Source organism: Leptodactylus fuscus, chromosome 7, assembly GCF_031893055.1.
Source record: "Leptodactylus fuscus isolate aLepFus1 chromosome 7, aLepFus1.hap2, whole genome shotgun sequence".
In the NCBI taxonomy this organism is placed as follows: domain Eukaryota; kingdom Metazoa; phylum Chordata; class Amphibia; order Anura; family Leptodactylidae; genus Leptodactylus; species Leptodactylus fuscus.
Genome location: NC_134271.1, coordinates 128,168,382 through 128,181,048, shown reverse-complemented (window position 1 = coordinate 128,181,048; position 12,667 = coordinate 128,168,382). Strand labels below are relative to the sequence as shown.

The window sequence follows — 12,667 nt, the reverse complement described above, 5'->3', positions numbered from 1 at the left end:
TGCTATTCGAAACGGGAATTTCGAATAGTACTCGCTCCTCTCTAGTTGCTATGCATTGTATAAGGGGCAGCATGGTGGCTCAGTGGTTAGCACTGCAGCCTTGTGGTTCTGGAGTCCTAGGTTTGACTCCAACCAAGGACAACATCTGCAAGGAGTTTGTAGGGTATCCTCCAGCTCCTCCAGTTTCCTCCCTAAGACATACCGATAAGGAATGGAGATTATGAGTCCAATATGGGACAGTGACTGACAATGTCTGTAAAAGTGTTACAGAATATGATGGCACTATACAAGTACGCATATAAATAATGGGTTCATCTATTGTGTGGTATGGAGCGAAGGGTGGCCTTAGACATTAGAGGATTGCCACCCAAATCCATTAAATTTGACAGGACCATCTAATATATATAATGGTCTACTGACTGTTCTATCATCTCAGATGTTCGTGAACAGTGCAATCAGGCATGTTGGAGATCAATATGTCCAATCTTTTTGTTGTCATGGGGAAAAAACTGTTCTGTAACAGAATGACATGTAGGGAAAAAAGACAAAAATAACAATTCTGGTAGGAGTCCTTACATTGGGGGGGGGGGGGGGCACTCACAAGGCCTTTTTATGTCCTGATTCCAGATAGGCTTGCAATTAGGATGCTAAAAGGCTACACATTGGTGGGAAGGGGTTAAAGAGGTATTCTCATCACAGACATTTATGGTATATCTTGGGGATATGCTGTATACATCTGCAATAGCACTACCATTATTAATAGTAATCTTTGCAGAGGGTAGGAAAGAGTATGAAGTCTGAGAGGTGCAGCATATAGGAAGTGTGTGAGGTGCAACTTCAACCAATCGCTGCAGGAAGTATGTGAGATAAAACCTCAGCCAGTAGCTGCACTGCAAGAAGTAAACTTTAAACATGCTCTAAAGAACACTCTGTACCTCTATGTAACTACACCATGGCCGCAAGTAAGATCCACTAGAAGGATAGTTCACAGAATTGCCATAAGGAAGGAGTGTTTGTGAGAAAGTGAATCTGATTAGTATTCCCGGAACACAGACCCAATGGCGCAGTCTTTGGAACGTTTCCATTACAATCTTTAGTAAAAAAAAATCCATATTTTGATATGTTGCCAAAATTTTACATGTCTTCACAAGACTTTAATCCTTGGTGTTCTCTGTTTCAGACTGAACGAGGAGCAGATTGCTACTGTTTGCAAATCTGTGCTTCAAGCTCTAGTATATCTGCACTCCCAGGGCGTGATCCACAGGGACATCAAGAGTGACTCTATACTGCTCACACTAGATGGACGGGTGAGTGTCTGTAGCTGTGACTATCTATAGGGTTAATATATCTTGTTATATTTTAGCTAGTAAATCACACAGAGGAAGATTTGCTAAGTTTTATACAGTGCAAGGTTAGACTGAACAGTTTTTAAAATGCTCCAGATTTACCACAGTGTCTAATGCCGGATGTCAGATCTGGAACATTTAGACTGGTTATCGCACCTATGAGTTGGCTTAGTTTCCGACAGAAAACTTTGACTGTCTGCAACCATATTAGATCATTGTCAAGCGCAGAAAACTTAGCACAGTGGGATAATATTTGGCACATTTGTGCTACATTTATCTATTTGCTGCACTGTAGTCTTCCAGGTAGGCCACCCTACTTCCAGTAATGTCCACAAAACGCTCCTACATGGATGTTTTTTGACTGTCAACATTCTCACCGCCGATGTACGCCAAGATCCTGGCACATTCAAAGCTCTTCACATTATAGAGAATGTTTGTTTGCCTTTCTTTGGCTTTGGTCAATATACCTTCTCTCTCCTATCACTTATATCTGGATTTATTAGAGATTTTCTAGATTCAATTAGTTAGAGATGAGCAAAATTTTAAGATTTTACTTCTAGGTCACACATTAATAAAATACAATGGGAGACCATTACATAGTTCCCTTTACATTGCCCTGTCCGGTATATTAAGATAACAGAGATCTATGGGATTAATCTATTACTGACCTCTAATCTGGCCATACACAAAACATAACCATAGGATAGTTCACATGCAAATCCATGTGTGCATATTCCGTTGCGGCAGCCATGACGGGATGCCGGTGCAGTGCACGGCATCCCATTGCCGCTTTCCGCTTCGGATTAGGCCCAAATGAATGGGCCTAGTCTGGAGGGTGCTGCTGCGAGGTGGACGCCGCGGCTGATTCAGCAGCGGAATCCGTCTGAAGAAAGGGCAGCTCGCTAGCGGTCTACATAGACCACCATTGTGAGGGGGCAGATTATGACATGGATTCTGTGCCATGATCCGCCCCCTCTGTGCCCGTGTGAACGAGCCCTTGGATAACTACTATCCTGCCCGATTGACCAAGGACAATTGGGCGGGATGTTTGTGTGGGTTTCCTAAAGGTACTTCGGTTTCCTCCCAAGACATAATGACAGGGAATGTAGATTGTGAGCCCTATATGGGACAGTGATTGACTATCTATAGAGCATTGCAGTATATGTTGGCGCTATAGAAGTAAACAAAATAAATAGTGTGTACAGGCAACTTTTTGGTCAATTATAATCCGACAAAGTATAATCCGTCTGCATCATTATCTGTCACAACGGCACAATTCATCTTACTGCCAGACAACCAAGCAGAGGTATAGGAGAAATACCAAAATTAGCCTAAAGTGACACAATAGCAAAGCACGTCATTGTAGCATGGGGTGGTTGTGTTAGGATAGTATAAAATGTGTGGCCCTTTTTTGTTTTGCAGGTGAAACTTTCCGATTTTGGCTTTTGTGCTCAAATTAGCAAAGATGTTCCAAAGAGGAAATCCTTAGTAGGTACTCCATATTGGATGGCACCAGAGGTCATTATGAGGGCGTCATATGGCACAGAGGTAAACCAACAATAACTGGACTAACAAAATACATATATAGCTAAAACATACACCACACACACAAGTAATAAAACAATGAACACAATTACAAGAATAATGCGATTCCATACTTTATCACAAAGTCATTGAATTGGGCCGGACTCACCCCATCAATATGTTACATGGACGGCAATTCATTCACATGGCTGCTTCGTGATATTACATTAACTCCTGCAGTCGTCAGGGAATTGTAGATGCAAAAAACCAACAAATTTAATTTAAATGTGTACGTAAGACTTTCCATATATCAATCATTCTTTTTGTTATGATTTTGACTGTCAAGTCCATTCCTCCATTGCCCGTATGGTGGCCACATTAGCTACAAGTAGGATTGCGTGAACAATAATCCCACAGATGTGGCCAGCATCGTCTATTTCTCCTGACCCCACTAATACACATGCATACATGGATTGCTGCCAGATATCTGTGATGTTGGCTTATTTCCTTGGGAATGAAGTATCGATCATGATGGATGTAAGGACCTGAAGTGAGAGTCTGGTAGACGTGTTGTTGGGATTTATTACCGGGGTCGATAGCTTGTGGATTGCAAAAGCACTAGTCAGAAACCCACAACGACAAGAAAACAAGGCACCGAGCCGATCCTTGTGTAGTACCACTTGAAACAGTGGGCAAAGGTAGGCATGCAAGTGGCTGCTCACCTGGCTGGGTTGTGTGGGTCACAACAACCTATCGAGTGGGGCAGTAAATGTGGAGGAATATCGGCAGCAGCTGGAATACGTCACAGAGACGTCAGGACAACAACCGTTACGGACCAGCCTCCTCAAAAGACCAGGCAGAAGACAGCGCTCACCCAGGTGGATAGCACGGACAACGTTATTGGCACAACACATATCTGGCTAGTTAATGCCCTTTCTCAAGTGCAAATTAATCCTGCCCTGATGGGGTGAGCGCTGTCTTTTGCCTGTTCTTTTGAGGAGGCTGGTCCGTAACTGTTGTAGTCAGAAACCCAGGCATTTTTATAAGCAGTGGCCAAATTTTATTGGAAGTGGCTGTTTTCTCTCAGGAAGAGGATACACAACTTAGAACAATTCCTCCAACCATTTACAGTCTCCGGAACAGGGGTAGGGAGGTTTCCTGGAGATAAGTAGTGAGGAGGCCACTTGTCCTAGATAGTCTTCACCATACAATGTGTTCTGTTATCCTGTTCAGTAGCGATGCCAGGAGACCCCATCTCTACCAGTTCGATAGACACTCCCTTTGCTAAGGTTGCACAGATCGGTTCGCTCAAGGTGGCTATCGCTTATCACCAGCTACCTAAGAGGTGGAAATCCCACATACAAATAACCATTGGGGCCATTGCCATACTTATAATGGTTGCAGCTGGGACCAGGCCCAAAAGCCAAGGGGGCTCACAGGTGACTCTCAACACACTGGGGCTAACAGTTCATGCATCATAAATTTATGAGCCTTGCCAAAAGGGGGCATTATTATTCTATGGGGGCTGCAACAGGAGGAACAATGAGAAGTTTGCGTGTGCAGACATATTTTGTGACAAGTCTTTATGACAAATGAGAAGGAAACGGAGATGTAAATGCTGCTAAAATGGACAGATAGGACGCAGCTGATGGTTGTGAGGGTAAGTTGCATAGGGGGGCCCAAGCAGAGCTTTTGCGCAAGGGCCTATGTGCCTTTCGTAGTGCCCCTACTAGGGGGAGATCCCTTCCACAAGCATCAGCAGCTCTTTCCTTACCTCACTGCCGTCTCCAACAGACTAAGACTACCTATTTGATGTTGGAGTGGCATCTAGCGCTCGGTGTACGGAACTGCAAGATTTCTAAGGGAATCCACCAACCCATGAACAAATACGACAGACCTCACATATAAAATAACATTTTACAACATCCTCACATGACATCTTATCTTACAGTGATAACATTCGACACATCTGAGCCTTTCTTCTCTCAAAATCATCTGTCGGGGATGATGACTTTTCTGTTTCTTGTGTATTGTAGCCCTCAGTCCATATTGGGTTATATGTGTATATGGGGCAGACATAACATTGATGCAACCTGTGCAGCTGTACAGGGGCCATGAGGTTAGGGGGCCCAATGTTGCCATAACTCAGTTCCTTATCATCTATTAGATGTAGGATTGAGCCGATCTTGAGATTTCAGGATCGATTTTAAAATCCGATTTCTGATTTATTTTTCAGCCGATCCCAATCGTGAAATTTGCTCGATCTCCGATCGGGATCCGATCTTTCCCGATCGCTCAACCCTAATTGTATATTGTGTATACATTAGGGTTGAGCCAATCTTGAGATTTCAAAATCCGATTTTCGATCGTTTTCCAACCGATCGTGAAATTTGCTCGATCGGGATCCGATCTTTCCCGATCCCGATCGCTCAACCCTAATTAGATTCTATACATGCCTGAGCTATTGAATTTCTTGGCTAACCATTACTAATACACTGTGACATAAGGATAGTGCCTATGATAAGCTATAGAATAACAAGGGGCCCATATACTGTTCCTGCACAGGCGCCCTCTGCTGGCTGAATCGGCCTCTCCGTCTATATGTCCACTGATCTTCCTTATACTAATGTGTATGGCCGCCATATTGTCACTTAACCGGTAATTGCTTCATTTGTCCTGGGATTTAGATCCGTGGCATACAAAGAAGATCTATCTATGACATGACCTTTCATCACTAGTCTCTATAGATTTCTAAACCAATTACTTGTAGTCACTTAGCCTTGTCATTCTGCTTTATTCCTCAGGTGGATATCTGGTCCTTGGGGATTATGGTGATTGAAATGGTGGATGGAGAACCTCCATACTTCAGCGACTCTCCTGTGCAAGCCATGAAAAGGTTGCGAGACAGCCCTCCTCCTAAACTGAGGAACTCTCACAAAGTGAGTAACACCGTGACCATCCATCTTACAAATACCTTAGCAAGGGTCACAATGAATAATTTCCTGGGTTTTAGATTTGTGAATTACCTTAAATTGCTCATCGTGAGCTGGCACTGCCAACAATGAGGGCATTACAATAGTGAACAGGAAGTTGTGGTTTGGGCCTGTGGCCATAAAACACAATCCTTTATATTAAACATTATAAAATGCTCACATTATTGGCCTTAACCCTTTAAAGACTGATCCAATTTATTTATTTTTTCTTCCATCTTTTCATCTCCATATTCTAAAAACTATAAATTATCCTTTGTGATGACTTGATTTTTTTGCAGATTAATTTTTTTTATGGAATCATTTGATTGTTATATATAATGTATTGAGAAACTGGAATAATATTTGTGGGCTGGAGTGTTATAAATGCAATTCCATCTATTGTTAAAATTTACTGTGTGGTATAAATGATAACTTTATTCTCTAGGTTGGTCTATATCCATGATGGCGAACCTGCCAGAGGTGGCACTTAGAGTCCTCTCTGTGGGCACCCATCTGTGGAACAGATTATACTGTGTGGGGTCCACTGTGGAGCAAATTGTACTGTGTATCGGCCACTGTAGAGCAGATTGTACTGTGTATCGGCCACTGTAGAGCAGATTGTACTGTGTGTGGCCGTTCACTATTTTTATCACATAGTATCTGTTTTACAGCAGACAAGTGATATTATTGCAGATTTTGTCTGTAACTGTCCACAATTGTGGATCCGCACAGTATTAAGGATAAATTGCCATGTGGGCACTTTGTGATAGATTAGTGGGTTTTGGGTTGCACTTGGTCTCTAAAAGGTTCGCCATCATTGGTCTATATGGTGAGATACCAAATGTACATTTACAATTTTTAATTTTTTTAATTATTTTTAATTTTCCATTTTTTAAGCTATGTAAGGGCTTGTTTTTTTGCAAGGCCAGCTATATTTTTAGTTCTGATCAGATTCTATTCACGTTTTGGGGGAAAGGAGGTTAACAAAATACAAAAATCCTGCTATTAGGTCTAATAGGTCATTAATTAATAGGCCTAGAAAACCTTTTTAAAAGGGATCCTATTATACAAACCTTTTTTTTGTAACACGTCGGAATAGTCTTAAGAAAGGCTATTCTTCTCCTACCTTTCGTTGTCTTCTCTGCTCTGCCGTTCTGTAGGAATCCCGGTTCTTGTCGGTATGGAAATGAGTTCTCTTGCAGCACTGGGGGCGTCCCCAATGCAGCGAGAGAACTTTCTCCAGCGCCGCCTCCACCTTCGTCAGCAGCGTCCTCTTCAGCCTCTTCTTCCAGCGGTGGCTTGTAACTCTTAGGCCTTGGGCAGAGCAGACTGCGCATGCCCACAGGCCACAAGAAAATGGCCGCTTACACAGTATTGTAAGTGGCCATTTTCTTGTGGCCTGTGGGCATGTGCAGTCTGCTCTGCCCGAGGCTTAGAAGTAAGAAGACACCGCCGGAAGAAGAGGCTGAAGAGGACGCTGCTGAAGAAGATGGAAGCAGCGCTGGAGAGAGTTCTCTTGCAGCATTGGGGACGCTCTCAGTGCTGTTTGAGCGCTGGGGCCCGCCACCAGTGCGGCAAAAGAATTAATTTGTATACTGACAAGAACCGGTATTCCTACGGAACGGCGGTGCGGAGAAGACAATGAAAGGTAGGAGAAGAATAGCCTTTCTTAAGGCTATTCCAACGTGTTACTCAGAAAAAAAAAGGGTTTATATGATAGGATCCCTTTAAGGCTGTTGTCCATGTGGTGTAAATGCAGTGGTTTTGTGGCAAAAACTGCAGAGTCTTACAGTCCCTAGTGAATCCCATCCACACATTGCAGAAAAATATGCACAGCACACGCGCTGCAATTTCTAAAACCATCACGGTCAATTATACCTACTGAAACACTGGCGGCTTCCCTAAAGGTATAAAGGAAGCAGCAAGTCTGCAAAACTCTATGGCTTTTCTGTGAAAAGCACTGCAGGAAAAACCACGATGGCTTCTCGCCTCGGTTTTTCCCACAGTGCTTTTATGTTGCCTAGAATTTGTTAAAGAAGGAAAAGGCCAGCATTGTTGAAGGAATGAGGAATGACACATTGTAAATCCTTAGAAAATAAGCTGATATTTCTGTAACCATTTAGTACATGAGATGGAAGTGTAGATGACCTAATGTTTTATTTTCACCACTTTCCTAGGTTTCCCCAATTCTGCGAGATTTCTTGGACCGTATGTTGACCCGGGAAGCAGCAGAGCGAGCCACAGCCCAGGAGCTTTTGGACCACTTTTTCCTTCTGCAGGCTGGCCTTCCAGAATGCTTGGTACCACTGATCCAGCAATATCACAAGAGGAACTCTACCTGCTAATCCTGGGGAAAACTAACGTACAAGATGCTTTCTTGGAAACGTATCTACACCATCTTGCCTATTTGCTCCCAGAAGAGTCATAACTATACGATACGACCTATAAATATGATATTACACCACAAAGGGCTGCACGCCGCTTCCAGGCTAAAACTGCTGCAGGTATAATTTATGAGATCTCAGCTGATCTACTTGAACTACCCAGACTGCATCTCTACAGGCCCCCCCCGCCCCTTTTAAAGTGGGGTACAATGTGATTGTTTACAGTAGTTATTAACCATTTCACTGCTGGAAAGCACAGTCGACTCGATGCTGGCGGCGCTAGCGGCAAAGTGGTAAATAATTTATTTTTACAATGGAAAAAACAAAATCATAACACGGACCACGACAGAAGCACCTTATCTTTTACCCGAGACCTGGCTGTAGCCGCACTCAAGCCACTTCCTCCAGATTACCAGTAGAGGGAGCTGGGAACACAATGACAATCATGACGCCACTTTTTGCAGTGTTTTTGCCAACTTTACGGTCTTATAAGGGTTAACAATGCAGTGTGATCCAACTGCACTCCTTTAAAAGGATGTTTATAGAAAATAAAAATCTACAGGTTATAGTTTAGATGCAAAAAAATATTGCACAGCAGATACAGAAGATAGCAGATGAATTGGACATATGGCGACAAATGCGAGTTCAGCAGCGCTGACCTTCAACGTGGGTGTGGATTTGTGTTTTGTTGCGCTCTTAAACAAGACACTTGTGGAACACAAAGTTCTGAAATGATATTCTTAAAAAAAGAGAATAAATTGAATACGTGACAAGTACGTAAATTTGTAGAACTTCGGTTTTGGACAAGATGTCTGCTCATGTTGTGCAGCCGTTCAGAGTGTGTATGTGTTAGGTTTTTTTATCGGTGTCTCTGATGTGTCGGAGTTTAGAGTTAGAGGTGTTTAGTGGTGTCCTAGATCGCAGAACACTCATCTGACTCCCCACAATTTTACTTAGAATTTACTAGATTTTACTAGCCTTTATATCACGGTGGCTCAAAACTTTTTGAGAAGATCTGAGAAGATCTGTCAAGATGAACGACACATTGGAGGAAAAGACCCATTCCTTGATAGATCTGGAAACTTTCTCTTATGAGTTATGGGAGCCGAAGTGGCACTTAAAGGGTTACTCCCATCTTGGAAAATCACTGGTGAGATTGGATTAATGGCTCCGCGTCCCGATCACGATGACTGGAACTTGGGGAACCCTGGCAATGCTGCTGTATGCTGTTCCTGTAGCCCCTATACAGGAGAATGGGAGCTATGGGTACAGAGTAGCACAGCAGAGCTACATTATTTCCATAACTGCCATCCTATGGGATTTACGGGAACAGCACTGTTAGTGTTCCCATCATTTGTGGCCATAGGATTCGGGATGGGAAGCCATAATTCCAATCTCCGCAAGATTTGCCATGTTGGAAATAACCCTTTAAATGAATGGAGTCGAGTTGTCTTTTCTTCTTCTTCTGTGATATACTGCAGTTTCTTTCAAGTATTTCGGGTTTTTCTAGGAATATGCATTGATAGCCTATCCTTTGGAACCTATGCCAAGAAGCCCACTGTTCAACGGAACGAGAAGGGTCAGTGACTGGTCCAAACGTACTGGCACCTCTGTATATGAGAGTTTGCCCAGTGCTTTGGTTCAGTTTCACCACAACCTTATTTACTTGATTGGGGCTGAACTACAAATTTCCAAAATCACACATTGATAACTATTTCTAATGAAAGGGCACCAATAAATATTCCCCTTTTATGGCTATCATCGAGCACATTTTATGGAATAGAGGAGACACATTGGTTCAGGTTAAGCAGCTGGGGCTCTCACGGATGGCACCGTTTTTGTATAGACATATTGCACCCCTCCACATATGTATGTATGCTCGGCTCAGTCAAATATGCATGTGTTTTGAAAGGGCAGAGACGAGTAGGACCCGGTTCACATCCACGTTCGGGCCATTCCATTCTCCTATCTGCAAGCAGCACTTTTCTCTCTACATTTTCCATGCAGAAACCTAACGGACCCCATTATAGTCTATGGCAGTGATGGTGAACCTTTTTGAGACCGAGTGCCCAATCTGTAACTCAAAACCCAATAAATTATCGCAGAGTGCCAACACGCCAATTTAACCTTAAAACTCTTTGGATCCACAATTGTGGACCTACAAATTACAGTTGTGTGAATGGGGCTTTACATAGCTTGTACTGAAAGGTCTGTACACAATATAATCTGCTCCGCAGTGGCCCCACACACAGTACAATCTGGCCCGCAGTGGCCCCCACAGACAGTACAATCTGCCCTGCAGTGGCCCCCACACAGTACAAGCTGTCCCGCAGCGCCCCCCCAAAGGATTATACCTGTATACTCCACAGTAGGCCCCTCCTCACGCAGCATGAAATGGTCCACAATAGCCCCCTCCCCACGCAGCATGAAATGGTCCACAGTAGCCCCCTCTCCACACAGCATGAAATGGTCCACAGTAGCCCCCTCTCCACACAGCATGAAATGGTCCACAGTAGCCTCCTCCTCCCCACACAGCATGAAATGGTCCACAGTAGCTCCCTCCCCACACAGCATGAAATGGTCCACAGTAGCCCCTTCCCCACACAGCATGAAATACTCCACACTAGCCCCCTCGTCACACAGCAAGAAGTAGTCCACAGTAGCCCCCTCCCCACACAGCATGAAATGTTCCACAGTAGCCCCCTCCCCACACAGCATGAAATGGTCCACAGTAGCCCCTTCCCCACAAAGCATGAAATGGTCCACAGTAGCCCCTTCCCCACACAGCATGAAATAGTTCACAGTAGCCCCCTCCCATACAGCATGAAATGGCCCACAGTAGCCCCCTCCCCACACAGTATAAAATTGTCCACAGTAGCCCCCTCCCCACACAGTATGAAATGATCCACAGTAGCCCCTTCCCCGCACAGCATGAAATATTCCACAGTAGCCCCCTCCCCACACAGCATGAAATGGTCCACAGTAGCCCCTTCCCCACACAGCATGAAATATTCCACAGTAGCCCCCTCCCCACACAGCATGAGTTGGTCCTCAGTAGCCCCCTCCCCACACAGCTTGAAATGGTCCACAGTAGCCCCCTCCCCACACAGCATGAAATATTCCACAGTAGCCCCTCCCCACCCAGCATGAAATGGTCCACAGTAGCCCCCTCCCCCACACAGCATGAAATGGTCCACAGTAGCCCCCTCCCCACAGCATGAAATGGTCCACAGTAGCCCCCTCCCCACACAGCATGAAATGGTCCACAGTAGACCCCTCCCCACACAGCATGAAATATTCCACAGTAGTTCCCCCTCCCCAAACAGCACGAAATGGTCCACAGTATCCCCCTCCCCAGAAAGTATACATACACAAATATACTTACCTGAAGGGCCGCCGGGCGTCCTCTCTCTCCTATTCACTGTGGGTGTTGAAGTCTTACGTCATCACGCCCGCGCTGGTGTACACTCTGCATAGTCAATGTAGGCCATGCGTATTGCGCGGCCTACACTGACAGCTTTCGCCTGGATGTGCATCCAGCTGAAAGCAGCGATTGCTCACTAACGGAGAATCCTGTATCGGATTTCCCCGTTACTGAGCGATCCAGGGACCACACGCGTGCCATCATAGAGGGCTCTGCGTGCCCTCTTTGGCACACGTGCCATAGGTTTGCCATCACTGGTCTATGGGGTCCACAGGTTTCTTTAGGTAACTGCTTTTTTTTATGTGGATAGGTTTCCGTTCGGGGACTCCCCGAACGCAGATGTGAACTGGGCCTATGCCACTATCTGGTGATGGCTTATTACCTTTGGAACAGGATCGGGCATGCAGAAATCTTCTGCTGGGGAACAATAGGGAGGCTCCTTACCTGTCGGTTAACTTTAATCTAAGGTTTCTACATGGAAACCAAACCCTCACCTATTCTCATGGAGTGATGTTCACCAACATAAATTTCCAACAGATTTGTACCATTTCTGTCTACTTTATGATAATACAGAGCCACGGGATTTTATATCTAACTTTTAAGAGTTTATTTACTCCTTTTTATACAGTCCAGTCTATTACACAAAACATTATTTACTATGAGAGTTGGATTTGAGCTTGTAGTTGAGTTAAAAGTACACTAAAAAAAACCCATAAACTAGAAGCTAGGACTAAAGGCGTAGAATCTCACCCTAACCCACTTGGTTTACTTGACTCTCCATGAGTGACTGCATTGCTTCTGCAGGTGACCTGCATTTATATATTATGTACGTTACAAAATTTGTGTTTTTCTTGAGATTTTGTGCCAAATCTATCAGTTTTTGTTCGTGTTAAATGACTCCAAAAAGGTTAAAGGGGTTTTCTGGGACTTTAGAGTTAATATACTATCCATATTGCTGGTACCACTTGATCCGATGCTGTAAGCTCCTCAGGCACAGTGCTATCCATTTTATAGTGG

General features: G+C 44.2%; 1 protein-coding gene across 1 annotated transcript in view; it reads left to right on the top strand.

Annotated features, from left to right (window-relative positions):
- The window catches only part of PAK6 (p21 (RAC1) activated kinase 6), a 54,496-nt gene extending 45,325 nt beyond the window's left edge, over positions 1 to 9,171 (top strand). Inside the window, exons 6-9 of the mRNA XM_075283028.1 lie at positions 1,181 to 1,307; positions 2,769 to 2,894; positions 5,675 to 5,809; positions 8,020 to 9,171. Of these exons, the coding sequence (XP_075139129.1) occupies positions 1,181 to 1,307; positions 2,769 to 2,894; positions 5,675 to 5,809; positions 8,020 to 8,187 (556 nt within the window). The 3' untranslated portion in view covers positions 8,188 to 9,171. The remainder of the gene's footprint in view (positions 1 to 1,180; positions 1,308 to 2,768; positions 2,895 to 5,674; positions 5,810 to 8,019) is intronic.
- The last annotated feature ends 3,496 nt before the right edge of the window (positions 9,172 to 12,667 follow it).